The sequence below is a fragment of the Octopus sinensis genome, linkage group LG5 (genome assembly GCF_006345805.1).
Source record: "Octopus sinensis linkage group LG5, ASM634580v1, whole genome shotgun sequence".
In the NCBI taxonomy this organism is placed as follows: Eukaryota; Metazoa; Mollusca; class Cephalopoda; order Octopoda; family Octopodidae; genus Octopus; species Octopus sinensis.
The window spans coordinates 86,429,101-86,445,418 of record NC_043001.1 but is presented as its reverse complement, the minus strand read 5'-3'; the positions used below and the strand labels follow the sequence as shown (position 1 = coordinate 86,445,418).

The window sequence follows — 16,318 nt, the reverse complement described above, 5'->3', positions numbered from 1 at the left end:
CTCTAGCGACTGAAGAAGGGGTTTTTCCTTGTGTTAATTGTCCTGTATTCCATTTTTCTGCTGTTTTTAAATAAATGTCCAGTTCCTTTGGTTTGTGTCTATGTTTTTGTTTCTCATTGTGTTCGACGTCCTTTTTGGTGTCCTGTACTCATATTTGCATGTATATGTACATGTAGAGGTAGGTACGTACATATATGTTTATATACATGCATATGTTTTATTTTATTTATTAATATATTATATGATGAACCGCACGCATCCCCTTAATTAAGATTGTTCTCACTCAATATATATATATATAATATACAGAAAGAAAGGAGGAAAAAGAAAGAAGAAGAAAGAAAGGAAAAAACAAGGGTCAAGAGTGAAATAAACAAAATGTCTTTCAGTGATGACCAAACTGCAACTATTTTGTTTTTGAAGAGTTCACCATAATTTAACCAATACAATGGTAAACGACTAAATAAATAAATAAATAAACGGTGAATGGGAAGGTGATATTTCTATCCATCTCCATTGTCATCAAAAACTCAACCCCAAAAAACAATATCAATATTCTCTTCGAAACAAAACTGTTAAAAAGCATGTTTTATATAAATCAACAAGCTGTTTGTGCATTCATATTTTATTTGACAAGTTTCAGAAAGGAACGAAAGCGCTAATAATAATGATGAACTAAAGGGTTTTTCAAAATTCTGACGACCTTTTTTTCTTAATTTTCAATTTCTGTACAACACACCTAATACTCTCTTTTTCTCTTTCTTTCCCTCTCTCTCTTGTTTAATATACAAATTAACATTATTGGAAAATTATGTATTGTTTAATATACAAATTAATATTATTGGAAAATTATATATTGTTTAATGCACAAATTAGCATTACTGGAAAATGTGTTCAGATGTTAGTGATGTTATATATAGAGAAATGAAGTAAGGAATCTTTTCTACTGACCAATATCCGATCCATGTCCTTCGCCCGAAAAAGGAAAACAAAAAACAACAAAAAATAATTTGAAATAATTTTGATAAAACAGCCTTTCGTTATTAACTAGTCTGAACGCATTATTTCAAATATTATGTATTGTTTAATGTACAAATTAACATTATTGGAAAATGTGTTCAGATACAAGTTATGCTATATACAGAGAAGTAAAGTAAGGAAGCTTTTCTACTCACCAATATCTTGTACACTGTCTCTGCCTGGAAAATGAAAACAAAAAACAACAAAAAATAATTTGAATTAATTTTGATAAAACAGCCTTTCGTTATTAACTAGTTTGATCGCATTATTTCAAATATTATCTATTGTTTAATGTACAAATTAACATTATTGGAAAACGTGTTCAGATACTAGTTATGCTAGTATGAATGCATATTTACTTTGTGCATATCCATAAATGCACACAGAGATACATTCATGTGTATGTTTATCTATCTATCTATCTATCTATCTATCTATCTATCTATCTATCTATCTATCTATCTATCTATCTATCTATCTATCTATCTATCTATCTATCTATCTATCTATCTATCTAGATACACACATACATACACACATACGCACACACACACACACACATATTCTTTTGACTTGTTTCAGTCACTTGACTGCGGTCATGCTAGAGCACCGCCTATATTACGGGGACGTAAACACATCAGCATCGGATGTCAAGAGATAGTGGGAAGTTAAACGCGAACATGCTCACGCGCGCGCACACACACATATACGACAGGCTTCTTCCTGTTTTCGTCTACCAAATGTACTGACAGAGCTTTGGTCCGCCCGAGGCTATAGTAGAGGAAACTTGCCCAAGGTGCCACGCAGTTGGAGTGAACCCGAAACCATGTGGTTAGTAAGCAATTTACTTACCACACAGCCACTTCTACGCTATATATATGTATATATATATATATATATATATATATATATATATATATATATATATATATTTACATAAATATATAAAACAAACTCACAAACACACACACACACGCTCACACACACTGGTGCAAAGACATATACACTCTACTATGAATGAACATTTTACTCAAAATTTGGGTGTGATTCTGAAATCAATATGAAAAATTTATGGATTTATAATGTATATAAGATCACTACAATCAAGTATCTCGAGTTTATATTATGTTAAAGAAAATATTTATAGATTTTGATTTTTTTATATGCTATACAATGCGTTTTAGAGGATTTTTTCTTCATTTGGAATATATATATGTTCGCAAGAAATATAGTATATTTGGCAAATTATTTATATTGTAGCGATTTCAATTTAATCAAATTTGCTTTATTTGTAGAACTACGTTATCAACATCATAGCAGTATAAAGAAAATAACTAATTTAAAATACATGCATACATATAAATATATATACATACATATATACATTCATACATACATACATACATACATACATACATACATACATATATACGTACATACATATATATATATATATATATATATATTATATATATATACATACATACAAACATACATACATACATACACACACACACACATACATATATATACATACATACATACATTCATATATATATAAACTATTTTGTTTTTTGAAGAGGTCACCGTCTTTGAACCAATACAATGATAAACGACTAGATAAATAAATAAATGAATAAATAAGTAAAGTGTGAATAGGAAGGTGATATTTCTATCCATCTCCATTGTCATGAAAAACTCAACCTCAAAAAACAATATCAATATTCTCTTCGAAAGAAAACTGTTAAAAAGCATGTTTTATATAAATCAACAAGCTGTTTGTGCATTCATATTTTATTTGACAAGTTCCAGAAAGGAACGAAAGTGCTAATAATAATGATGAACTAAAGGGTTTTTCAAAATTTTGACAACCTTTTTTTTCTTAATATTCAATCTCTGTGCAACACACCTAATATTCTTTTTTTCTCTATCGCCCCTATCTCTCTCTCTCTCTCTCTCTCTCTCTCTCTCTCTCTCTCTCTCTCTCTCTCTCTCTCTCTCTCTCTCTCTCTCTCTCTATATATATATATATATATATATGTATATATATATAATTTTCCCCATAATCTTTGAAAATTTTCTACGAAAATTTTTGAAAACTTTTCCCTAAAATTTTTGAAAATTTTCACCAAAAATTTTTGAAAATTTTCCCCATAATCTTTGAAAATTTTCTACGACAATATTTGAAAATTTTTGAAAACTTTTCCCATAAATTTTTGATAATTTTTCCTGAATATTTTTGAAAAATTTTTCCTAAGAATTTTTGAAAATTTTCCCACAAAATTTTTGAAAATTTTCAAAAAATTTTTCCTTAGAATTTTTGAAAATTTTCCCACAAAATTTTTGAAAATGTAAAAAAATTTTTCAGAATTTTTCCCGAAAGGTTTTGAAAATTTTCCCCCAAATTTAAAAAAAATTTGTGAAAACTTTTCTCAAACACTTTTGAAAATTTTCCCCAAAAATTTTTGACAATTTTTTCCAAAAAGTTTTGAAAATTTTCACCAAAAATTTTTGAAAATTTTCCCCATAATCTTTGAAAATTTTCTGCGAAAATTTTTGAAAATTTTTCCCTAAAATTTTTGAAAACTTTTCCCATAAATTTTTGAAAATTTTCCCACAAAAGTTTTGAAAATTTAAAAAAAATTTTCAGAATTTTTCCTGAAAGGTCTTGAAAATTTTCCCCCAAAGTTTTTGAAAATTTTTGAAAATTTCCGGCAAAATTTGTGAAAACTTTTCTCAAACACTTTTGAAAATTTTGCCCAAAAATTTTTGACAATTTTTTCCAAAAATTTTTGAAAATTTTCACCAAAAATTTTTGAAAATTTTCCCCTTAATCTTTGAAAATTTTCTACGAAAATTTTTGAAAATTTTTCCCTAAAATTTTTGAAAATTTTCCCCATAAGTTTTGAAAATTTTCCCCGAAAATTTTTGAAAATTTTTTCCCAAAATCTTTGAAAATTCTCCCCAAAAACTTTTGTAAATTTTTCCCCCCACCATCGCTTGACAACCGATGCTGGTGTGTCTACGTCACCGTAACTTAGCGGTTCGGCAAATGAGTCCGATCGAATAAGTACGAGGCTTACGAAGAATAAGTCCTGGGGTCGATTTGCTTGACTAAAGGCGGTGCTCCAGCATGGCCGTAGCCAAATGACTGAAACAAGTAAAAGAATAAAAGAGTATATATGTATGTATCTATGTTTGCAACCTGATATATTTGTAGACTATCGTTATAAAGCTAATCCACTGACTCTCCAACTCCAAAGGAAGATTTTCGATTTTCATATTGATGTGTTGGTTAATAACATTATAAAAATATGAAACTGCATATATGCAGAACAACAGACAACAGATCATAAATTTGAACTCGTTTTTCTCGATCATCCTGGCAATAGTGATTTTGTTCCTATACTTCGTTAAATAATTTCGAAATTGAAAACTAGAATTGCAAATGTTAAACGAAAACTGAAAGGAAGAGAGAGAGTTTGCGAAGTGACTACTATATGTCAGCAATATTTTTTATGTTTCAAGAACGCCGATTGCCTATGAAGAGTTTCTAAGTCAACTTTCTAGTAATTGTCATACTTATTACAGTACTGATAGAGTGCTCTCTTATGACCTTACAGATGCTGACAAATATCGTATTGAATTCTTGAACTCACACCTTCCGGCATGCCGCCTCATTAACCCCAAAGAAATATAGGATCAATAATAATTCTTCTACGGAATTTTCCGAATCAGAACGGATTATATAATGGCACGAGTATTTGAGATGCGTCAACATTCGATCGAAGTCTTTCATATCAATGGACCACTGATGAGCAAGCGTCTCATCCATCTCAGCTTTTTGGATCCAGGCGAAACCATTACGGCGGATTTTATGTGTTGGTTAATAACATTATAAAAACTATGTAACTATATTAATTTAATTTTTAATCTTTCCATTCTATCAATGTGCTATTGGAACACTAACACAAATTAGATTAAACAAGGAAAAATTCTTCATTGAAAAATATAAGCCTAAACTTAACCATTCTAACATTCTTATACAGAGAAACTCATCCCATTAAATAAGGGAAAAGAAATATAAAGCGAATATCTCTCTCCCTTATACCGGAGTAAATCGCTTATTACCTCCCCCTGCCTGGAACTCTTCTTTGCACTGCATAACGAAGACATAACACGATGTAGGTAAAGACATTTGAGAAATTTGAAAAGTTAATACGAAACTGGTAATTTATTCAAACACTATGTAACTATATGAAAACTTTTATAACAGACTTCTAACGTAACGACTTAAATATATTCTTTAACCTTATAAAACAAGCCTTCTGTAGTTTTTTCACTCTTTTCTTTTATATATATATATATATATATATATATATATATATGTGTATATGTTCACAAGGAATATAGTATATTTAACAAATTATTCATATTGTAGCGATTCCAATTTAATCAAATTTGATTTATTTATGGAACTTCCGCCCACTACGTTATAAACCTTATACAAGTTTAAAGAAATTAACTAATTTGAAATATATACATACATATATATATACATATAAATATAAATAAATATAAATATATATATATATATATATATATATATATATATATATATATATATATATATATAGGCGCAGGAGTGGGTGTGTGGTAAGTTGCTTGTTTACCAGCCACATGGTTCCGGGTTCAGTCCCACTGCGTGGCACCTTGGGCAGGTGTCTTCTACTATAGCCTCGGGCCGACCAAAGCCTTATGAGTGGATTTGGTAGACGGAAACTGAAAGAAGCCTGTCGTATTTATGTATGTATATATATATGCGTGTGTGTGTTTGTGTGTCTGTGTTTTTCCCCCTAGCATTGCTTGACAACCGATGCTGGTGTGTTTGTGTCCCCCGTTACTTAGAGGTTCGGCAAAAGAGACCGATAGAATAAATACTGGGCTTACAAAGAATAAGTCCCGGGGTCGAGTTGCCCGACTAAAGGCGGTGCTCCAGCATGGCCGCAGTCAAATGACTGAAACAAGTAAAAGAGTAAAAGAGTAAAAGAGAGATATATATAGAAAGAAAGGAAAAAAAGAAGGGTGAAGAGAGAAATTAAACAAAATGACTTTCAGTGATGACCAAACCGCAACTATTTTGTTTTTGAAGAGGTCACCATCCTTAAACCAATACAATGGTAAACGACTAAATAAATAAATAAATAAACGGTGAATAGTAAGGTGATATTTCTATCTATCCATCTCCATTGTCATAGAAACTCAACCGAAAAAAAAACAAAAAACAATATCAATATTCTCTCCTAAACAAAACTGTTAAAAAGCATGTTTTATATAAATCAACAAGCTGCTTGTGCATTCACATTTTATTTGACAAGTTCTAGAAAGGAACGAAAGCGCTAATAATAGTGAACTAAAGGGTTGTTTCCAAAATTCTGACGACCTTTTTTTCTTAATATTCAATTTCTGCACATCACACCTTATACTCCCTCTCTCTCTCGCACACACACACACACACACACACACACACACACACACACACACACACACACACACACACACACACACACACACACACACACACACACACACACACTCTCTCTCTCTCTCTCTCTCCCCCTCTCTCTCTCTATATATATATATATGTACATACATATATATATATGTATATATATGCATATATATATTTATATTATTATTTGATTGAATGCTGTTTATCTGAATCATTTTGATGCGACTCTATCCTCTACTGTTTACTCTTCTTATCGTTTTCTCTCTCATCCTTTCTCTAATTCCTTTTTTCTCCCCTTCACAGTTCTCTATCTGCATCTCTCTTTTTTCTTTACTCTCTCTCGCTGCTCACACGTAACCATCGTGCATCTTTCTTTTCCTAAATTAAAATCTGGGTTGAAAATTGAAATTGATCAAACGTTACCAATACACTGAGTACTACGCAATTTGTATGTTTTGGGGATTCAAATGTCTTTTGTAATATATACACTGTGTAACGAAGAAGTTTACATTATTGAAAAAAAGCCTGCTTAGATATTAGTTATGCTATGCATAGAGAAGTAAAGCAACGAATCTTTTGTACTCACCAATTTCCGCTTCAGGATCTTCAACAGAAAAATGATAAAAACGAAATAAAAAACCAGAAAAAATGTAAATTAATTCTGATAAAACAACCGTTCCTTACTAACTAGTTTGAATGTATACTTCAAAATAAACAACCACTGAATAGTTCATATGTAAATAATCTCTTGTGGTATGACCATGAAAGAGAAGTATATATATTTACGTTGTGTATATACATAAATGCATACATACGCACACTCGGATAGAAATGCATGTCCATTTGTAAGCACTATAAAGAAATGAATACAGATTTTAACTCAATGCTATTTAGGTGTGTGTTTTATGCCTATGAAATTTCTGCACACTCATTGAGGCAAAAATCTGTAAAAGTTATAAAAATTGAATATTTGATGAAAATAGGAATCTTTATAATATTGATGTTAACGTAAATGCATAAAATAATTAACAGATTTATTATATAGTTTTGAAAATATAGACGAGTCAATATGTATGTTAATCTATATAATAATAATAATTACCATATTATACATTGACAATTTACGTTACTACTATTGTTAAATGTTGTGTTATACTGAAGAAAATTTATATTTTGGTTCCTATTCTACAATATATGATCTAGTGGAATTGTTTGTATGTCATGATAGATTTCGTAAAAAATGCATGACCTTAATGAAAATATTACATTCAAGAAGTTATTCATAATACAGGTATCCGAATCGAATGAAATTTGATTGAAGTCCTCTCCTCCAAGAAAAAACAAAAAATTACCCACGCTGTCAGTATTATACCAGCAGGAATAAAATAATATTAAATTAGGTGTGTGCTGAAAATTCCGTTTTTCTCCCCTTCACCGTTTTCTATCTGTCTCTCTCCCTCCCCCACTTTCTCCTTTACTCTCTCTCGTTGCTCATACTTAACTATCGTTTGTTACCATCATTGACCCTCCATAAATCCCCAAATTTATTTTGGATTTTGTGGGAGCAGCTGCCTTCGAAGACTCATATTGTCGTTCAAAGCTCGAAATGAGGAGTATTTAGGCAGCCGACAACTGATGAAGGGTCGTTCTTTATGTTACTTATCCCTTTTCCATTTGTTTCTCTGGTTGTTTACGCATATGTGTGTGCGTGTGTGTGTGTCTTTGTGTTTCTTTCCCCGAACCTACAGCAGAAGACACATGCCCAAGGTGCCACGCAGTGGGACTGAACCAGGAACCGTATGGTTGGTAAGTAAGCTACTTATCACGCAGCCACTCCTGCGCTATATATATAACACAAACTCACAAACACACACACACACACACACACACACACACACACACACACACACACACTACGGGGACGCAAACACACCAGCATCGGTTGTCAAGTGATGGTGGGGAGATAAACACAAAGCCACACACACACATACACATGAATATATATGACGGGCTTCTTCATGTTTCCGCCTATGAAATCCACTCAGAAGTCTTTGGTCTACCCGAACCTACAACAGAAAACACATGCCCAAGGTGTCATGCAGAGAGACTGAACCCGGAACCATGTGGTTGGTAAGCACGCTATTTACCACGCAGCCACTCCTGCGCTATATATATTTAAAACAAACTCACAAACGCAACACACACACGCAAACAAAATACTCACTCACACACACACACAAGACACTCACCACACACACACACACACACACACACACACAAACACACACACACACTCACACACACACACACACACTCACACACATTCATAGAAAGACATATACTCCACTATGAATGAAAGTTTTACTCAGAGTTTCGGTGTGTTTTTGAAATCGATATGAAAATTTTATGAATTTATGACGTATATGATATCATTAAAATGAAGCATCTCGTGTTTATATTAACCTCAAGAAAATATTTATATATTGTGATGTTTGATATGCTATACTATACATTTTCGAGGAATACTTTTTTATGTTAGAGTTCTTAAATATCATTTGGAATATATACATATATGTTCGTAAGGAGTATATTATATTTGACAAATTATTCATATTGTTGTGATTCCTATTTAGTCAAATTTGATTTATTTGTCGAACACTCGCCCACTACGTTATTAATATTATACTAGTATAGAGAAAATAACTAATTTGAAATGTGGATTGAAAACTGAAATAGACCAAACGTTACCGATACACCGAGTACTATGTAATTTGTATGTTTCAGGGATTCAAAAGTATTTTGCAATATTATGCATTGTGTAATGTAGTAATCAATATTATTGAAAAAAATGTGTTCAGATATTAGTGATGCTATATATATAGGGAAGTAAAGTAACGAAGCTGTTGTACTCACAAAATTCCGGTTCTTGATCTTTGACTGAAAAATGAAAAAAAAAAATGAAATAATAAAAAAAAAAAATGTAAATTAAATTTCATAAAACAGTCTTTCGTCATTAACTAGTTTGAACGTATACTTTAAAATAAACAACCACTGAATAGTTATAGGTAAACCCATTTTTTTTGTGCATGAACATGAAACAGAAGTATATATATTTATGTTGTGCATATACATAAATGCATACATACGTACACTCGCAAACAAATGTGTGTCTATTTGAAAGCGTTACAAGCAAATTAATCTCGATTGTAATTCAATGCTATCTAGGTGTGTGTTTTATGGTTATGAAAAATCTACACACTCATTGAGGTACAATCTGTAAAAATTATAAACATTTCATATTTTTATGAAAATAGGAATTTTAAAAATATTGATGTTAACGTAAATGCGTAAAATAATTAACAGATTTATTACATAGTTTTGAAAATATACAATTTTGAATATTTCCGTTAATCTAGAAAATAATAATTCCAATATTGTTGTATGTAGGAATGGTCATTTTGCCAGTTTAGCCAATAAAAACACACGCACTATATATTTGGTGTTACTTTGCTTCAGCGTTATTTATTTTTTACATTAATCTTAATCTTATTTCGGCCAGAGTTCTTTCGTCACACTCCTGTGACCGCATCAGAAGAAAGCAAAGGACCACTGATCCGGTCACAGGAGCGTGACGAAAGAACTCTGGACGAAATATGATTAAGATTAATGTAAAAAATAAATAGCGCTGAAGCAAAGTAACACCAAATATATAGTGCGTGTGTTTTTATTGGCTAAACTGGCAAAATGACCATTCCTAAATACAACAATATCTGTTTCAACACACGATTCCACATCAAAAATCTTGCAAAACAAATATATAAACGTAATAATTCCAATATTGTTCCAAAAATCAGTTGACAATATACCATACTAATATGGTCAACTGTTATGTTATGTTGTAGAAAATTATTTTATATTTTGGTTCCTAATCTACTATATAATATGATCTAGTGGAATAGTTTTTATTTCATGAAAGAGTCCGTAACAAATGCTTGGAATATAAGTATGTCCTTAATGAAAATATTGAATCTCTGGTATTGAGTCGAATATTTGCTGTAGCCAATCTTTTATACCAAGACAAAACAATTCATATGATAACACTTCCAGTCAGTTAAGATCAGAAGCCATGAGAACCATTGTCTGGTACTACATCAAGGTATAATAATAATAATAATAATAATAATGATGATAATAATAATAATGATAATAATAATAATAATAATAATAATAATAATAATAACAAAAATAGTAATAGTAATAGTAATAATAATAATAATAATAATAATAATAATAGTAATAGTAATAGTAATAGTAATAGTAATAATAATAATAATAATAATAATAATAATAATAATAATAATAATAATAATAATATTATTATTATTATTATTATTATTATTATTGAGTGAGAGAGCAGTGCATGCCGTCAAAGTGACAAAGAAGTACAAATATACGGAGCCCAAAATACTCATCATGATTACCCGTCTGATAAGAGTACACCAAGCACATGCATCACAATCATATGTGCACGATATGGTGATCTCATATCGAGATAGACAGCGTATGACCTTGTAGGCGGGGGCCTAGTTAGAAATTTTTTTAGGTCGAGTAGTCCACCCCGCTCAAAAGGTTTCTGAATAAGCAAAGAAATGAAAAAGATTCCATCATCTTTAAACGCTATCTGAACAAATATCTCCAAAGGATGCGAGACAAGCCACCCATACATGGATACATCTCAGTTAACAATAACTCCATATTTGAATGGGTCATGATTCCACTAAAAGTAACTTCAAAATTATCTGTCTGATTGCTTGGGGCAATTTAGACCGAAACACCATAATTTATCAAAGTTTATACCAAATGTAAATATATTTATGTTGACGTATGCGTTTAGACATATGTTACCATAATTTGTGGTCTATGTGTCACTAATGAGTTTGCGGTCTATGTATCACTAATGAGTTTAAGTATTTAGGACACAAAATGAGGAAATGATTTATGTGATATATTTTGAGAGATATTTGCAGATGTGTGTATGTGTGTATGTTTGTGTGTATGTTCGTACGTGTCCATGTACGTATGTGCACGTGTGTTTGTGTTTGTGTGTGTGTGTGGGGGGGACACGATGAAATTATAGTGCGGACTGTTTGCTACAACAAAAACAATTGCTGCTAATTTTTCTTTTTTCGTTGTTATGACAAAAAGAAAAAAAAAAAACAACAGCAAAACAAAACAAAAACATGGTGTTGCCAGATACAGAATTTTCTGAACAACTGCGTCGTCTTACTCTTCTGCAGAAAGAGGAATGCAATCGCTCCATGTTGATTAAATAACCTTTGGAATAAAGGTTGGCCCTCAAGAGAAATTACACTATTTCATACATATACACTAAGTGGCCATTGAGACACAGCTTGTGAGACTAATATTAGACGGGACTTTTTTCGCACTTTTCACAAGCCCCAATTTTTGTCTGGAGCCCCGGGGGTCTACAACAGGATACAAACTATTTGATTGCATCATCGGTAACTTGAGAGGCATTTAAAAAAAAGGATTGGACATCTGCCATTACACAGTCTCACTAAATTTTTATTCAGTTACTTCAGTATGCATTAGTTCACTTTCTGAGGTTTGTAGCAACATCCCCTTATGCGCAGATACCCGAGTCGCTTTTGGCACTTGAAGGATGATGATCTTCAAAACACCCAATATCCTATCATGATACAAGCTTTATTGTGTTTAAAGTTATTGCTGTTTCGAGTGAGGTTTGATCTCCTATTGCATAGAGACAATCCATATGTTAGTTTACTCTTTTACTTGTTTCAATCATTTGACTGTGGCCATGCTGGAGCACCGCTTTTAGACGAGCAAATCGATACCAGGACTTATTCTTCATTAGCCTAGTACTTACTCTATCGGGATCTTTTGCCGAATTGCTAAGTTACGGAGACGTAAACACACCAGCATCGGTTGTCAAGCGACGTTGGGGGGACAAATACAGACACACAAACATACACACACACACACACACATACGCACACATACACACACACAGACACACACACATACACAGACATATATACATATATACGACGGGCTTCTTTCCGTTTCCGAGGCTATAGTAGAAGACACTTGCCCAAGGTGCCACGCAGTGGGACTGAATCCGGAACCATGTGGTTCGTAAGCAAGCTACTTATCACACAGCCAAAGAATTATTAACCGCAGTCTTTAACCAAATTATTACCTGTAGTCATGTAAAATATTAAAAAATGTTAATTAAAAATATTTTCCTTCATTCAAATGATAAGACTTCGAGATCCCCGAATTTTTTGGAAGCTTAAATTTTTCAGAAAACCATTGCAGATCTTTCACTAAAAACTCTCCAGCAGGCTTTCAGCCAGGACAAAACATTCTTCATTCCTATTCAATGGGTCATAGATACCAGTGTGTCTTTGGTGTATGCTGATTCGTATTTTAGTTTTTACTTGTTTCACTCATAAGATTCCGGCCATGCTGGAGCACTGCCTTAAAGGATACATTAAAATATATTGCTCGATTCCATTTGACAAACGACTAAATTACGGAGCGTAAAGCAATCAATATCGGTTGTCAAGCTGTGGTAGGGACAAACGCTGACACAAAGACACAAACGCGCGCACGAACGCGCATCTATCAGTTTCGCTCACAAGGCATTAGCTGGTCCGGGACTATAGTTGAAGACACATGTACAAGGTACCGCGCTGTGGGATTGAACTGGAAAACAGATGTTTGTAAAGCTAGTTTGTTAACCAGACAACTGAGCAGGTTGATAGTTGAAAATTGATAAATAAATCTTTCATAAAATTGCAAAATTATGAATATAAATACATGAAGTAATTATCTACTTACCATGTATCACTATCGCTGAAAAAGCAAAAAACAATAAAAGTATTATAGCGATATGAAAACATCAAATATATAAATGATTAGGCTCACATACATTTAAAGAATAACAAATAGAAACCAACACAAACCATATTGTGTAGATAGTTTAGGACTGAAGATCATTGATTATTGCAGATGGACCTTCTGATCAAAAGTATTTAATCTTTCGATTAGAAGAGTTAGCTTAAGCACCACAAATTAATTAAGCATTCTTTAGAACAACGAATGTCCGTCGAGTATGTGTATGAACGCATTGTTTTGCCCCCGGGCTATTAGAGTAAAGGCAGTAAGGTTTAGTAAATATAGTCTTAGAGGCAGACCTAATTAGGAAGCTACATGAGGGACGGTGGCGGCGAGATTGGTTCTTGTTCAATATTTCAATGCCAAACACGAAGGTTGTGTTGTCAGAGCTAGGGCACATGTGCTAAGACACAAGGGGTGGAAAGTCGTTCGATGAGGGAAGAATTGCAACGTGGTAACAAAGACAAATTTAGTCTTTGACGGTCCAGAACGGGCGCATGCTGCTCAAATTTTAGTAGATGTGTGCAGAAATTCAACAGAAGTTTGCCGAACTGTACGGAGTACGAGGTGAGTTGGGAACGGGATGGATTTCACCTCTTACCTCATTGGAATGCCACACCTTTAGGCCAGGGATGCGGAGTTCTGTGAAATGCTGATAACAGCTGCTGGCATAAAGAACGGGATGATAAGCTTCACAAGAGAGAAGTCACTGGGGTTGGGTGGTCTGCCCTTGGAGCTTTGTTTTCATATGTCAGACTTGTTGCGTGATCTCGTGGTGCGTGTCTACATCAACTGGGAAGATAACGGGGGGAATTCCCAATGCTGTAACCCGTGGCGTTATGATACTGTTGAGAAAAGAACCGAACAAGAGGGCCCATAACTTTGCTGAATGTAGATTAAAAGACTTTGGACAAGGTGTTAGACAAGAGGTTGAGTTTGTTGCCGATAATCTGGTAGGTGACGCGCAGACTGTACTATCTCAAACAGATCTATCCACGACAACCCCCAGCACACATGCTACATCAGAGAGAGGGTAGGAAAGGAACCTGTCATATGTGTGGCCCTGATCAAGTTGGATCAATAAAAAGCTTTAGATTGGGTCCATCATCAATACGTTGAGGCTAGGCTCACGGCAGCTAGTTTCGGTCCTGTTCTCAGAGGTTTGATCGCTGCAATGTTCGGTGGTAAAAGTAATTGACCATCTGTCGGAATCGATTAGCATCGCACGTTCGTTCCGTCAAGGTTGCCCAGTCTCGCCTTTTCTGTCGGTGCTGGCTCTCGAGCCATTACTAAGAAAGTTGAATGTTTCGAGGGGCATCCCGCGTTAACTAGGCTCCAGAATGTTTGCTTCGGCTTATGCGGTGGACGTCACTGTAGAAGTGTCGAATATTTCGGAAATCAAGGTGATCAGTACTAACTTAAGGAAGTACGAAGCGGTGACAGGAGTAAAGATTAAAAAGAAGTTTGCAGCTCGGCATCTGGGGAAGCAGAGCTATGCTAAACAACAGTGTCGTGGGGTGATGGACGAAAAGACCGCTTAAATTGCTTGGGGTCTAGTTTTGTCCAGACCTCCAAGTGGACAAGAACTGAGATTAGCGCAGAGTGACGAAATCGGTCTGCATGGATTCGTCCAGTGTCCAGGTACTGCTGTCTGACGGAGTTTTCTCGAACAGTTCCTGATGTATGTAGGACAGATCCGGTTATCAGCCGATTCCACCGAGAAGATCGCTCTGCTGCCTTCTTTTAGTCGGGAAGGGAAAGTAGTTTTCTTCTATGTGGTAGTTATGACGAAAGAGGTTGTATGATGGACGAGGTTGGAAGGACTGAAGGAAGATACTTTCCCCTTAGACCAAATCCTCATCGACTATTTTCAAGTTAGACTTGAAAAGGTGAGGGTGGAGAGGAAAGTACTGCCCCCTCCTTCCAGCAATTTTGTTGAAAGGTAGGTGACTGGCGAGGATGGACACTGCAACAAAAATTTTTTCTGGCTTTTGTTTTTTGTTATTGTTATAACAATAAATAAATAACTAAATAAAAGAGTGGTGTCAGATACAATTATTTAGAATTTTCTGAGCAACTGCGTTTTACTATTTTGCCAGAAGATGAACACAATCGTTCCATCTTGACTAAATAATCTTCAGAATAAAGATTGGCTTTATTGTATTCATATACATAATAACTCATTCCGAGCGGCCATTGAGACATAGTTTCTGGGACTAATATTAGGCAGGAGTTTTTTCACTTTTTTTCAAAGACCCAACTGTTATCTGGAGATCAGTGCTCTACAACAAGACACAAACTACTTAACTTCACCTACATTATCCTGAGAGGAAAGGGAAATTTTTGAAAAGGATTCTCTGTTCATCCGCCCTGACGCATACCTACAGCACGCGTTAACTCGATTTCAGAGGCTTGTAGCAACATCATGTGCATGTGCAGATGCCTCATTCGTTGTGATGCATGTCTACATCAGCTGGGAGGAGAACGGGGGAATTCCCAACGCCATGACCCGTGGAGTTATGATGTTGTTGAGAAAAGACCCGAACAAGGGGGACCAAATTTTGGGCTCATAACTCATTACATTTTTGACTGGCGCGCAAACGATTCTGTCAGCTTGGCACCTTCTTTTTTTCACGTGTAAAATATTAAAATGTATTTCACTTAATTATAAATATATTCTTTTATTCAAACGATAGGACTTCGAGATCCCTTTGAAAGTTTAAAAAATTTCAGAAAACCATTGCAGATCTTTCACAAAAAGATCTTCAGCTGTATTTCAGCCAAGACAAGAGAATCTTCATTTCTATTCAATGGGCCATAGATACAAGTGTGTCTTTTGGTATA

General features: G+C 33.9%; 1 protein-coding gene across 1 annotated transcript in view; it reads right to left on the bottom strand.

Moving 5' to 3' along the window:
• Positions 1-16,318, bottom strand: part of LOC115211864 (inter-alpha-trypsin inhibitor heavy chain H4-like) — a 241,022-nt gene that overhangs the window by 40,017 nt on the left and 184,687 nt on the right. The window contains exons 15-19 of the mRNA XM_036502852.1: positions 13,418-13,432; positions 9,446-9,469; positions 7,119-7,136; positions 1,176-1,199; positions 952-969 (exon numbers count right to left, since the gene is read on the bottom strand). Of these exons, the coding sequence (XP_036358745.1) occupies positions 952-969; positions 1,176-1,199; positions 7,119-7,136; positions 9,446-9,469; positions 13,418-13,432 (99 nt within the window). The remainder of the gene's footprint in view (positions 1-951; positions 970-1,175; positions 1,200-7,118; positions 7,137-9,445; positions 9,470-13,417; positions 13,433-16,318) is intronic.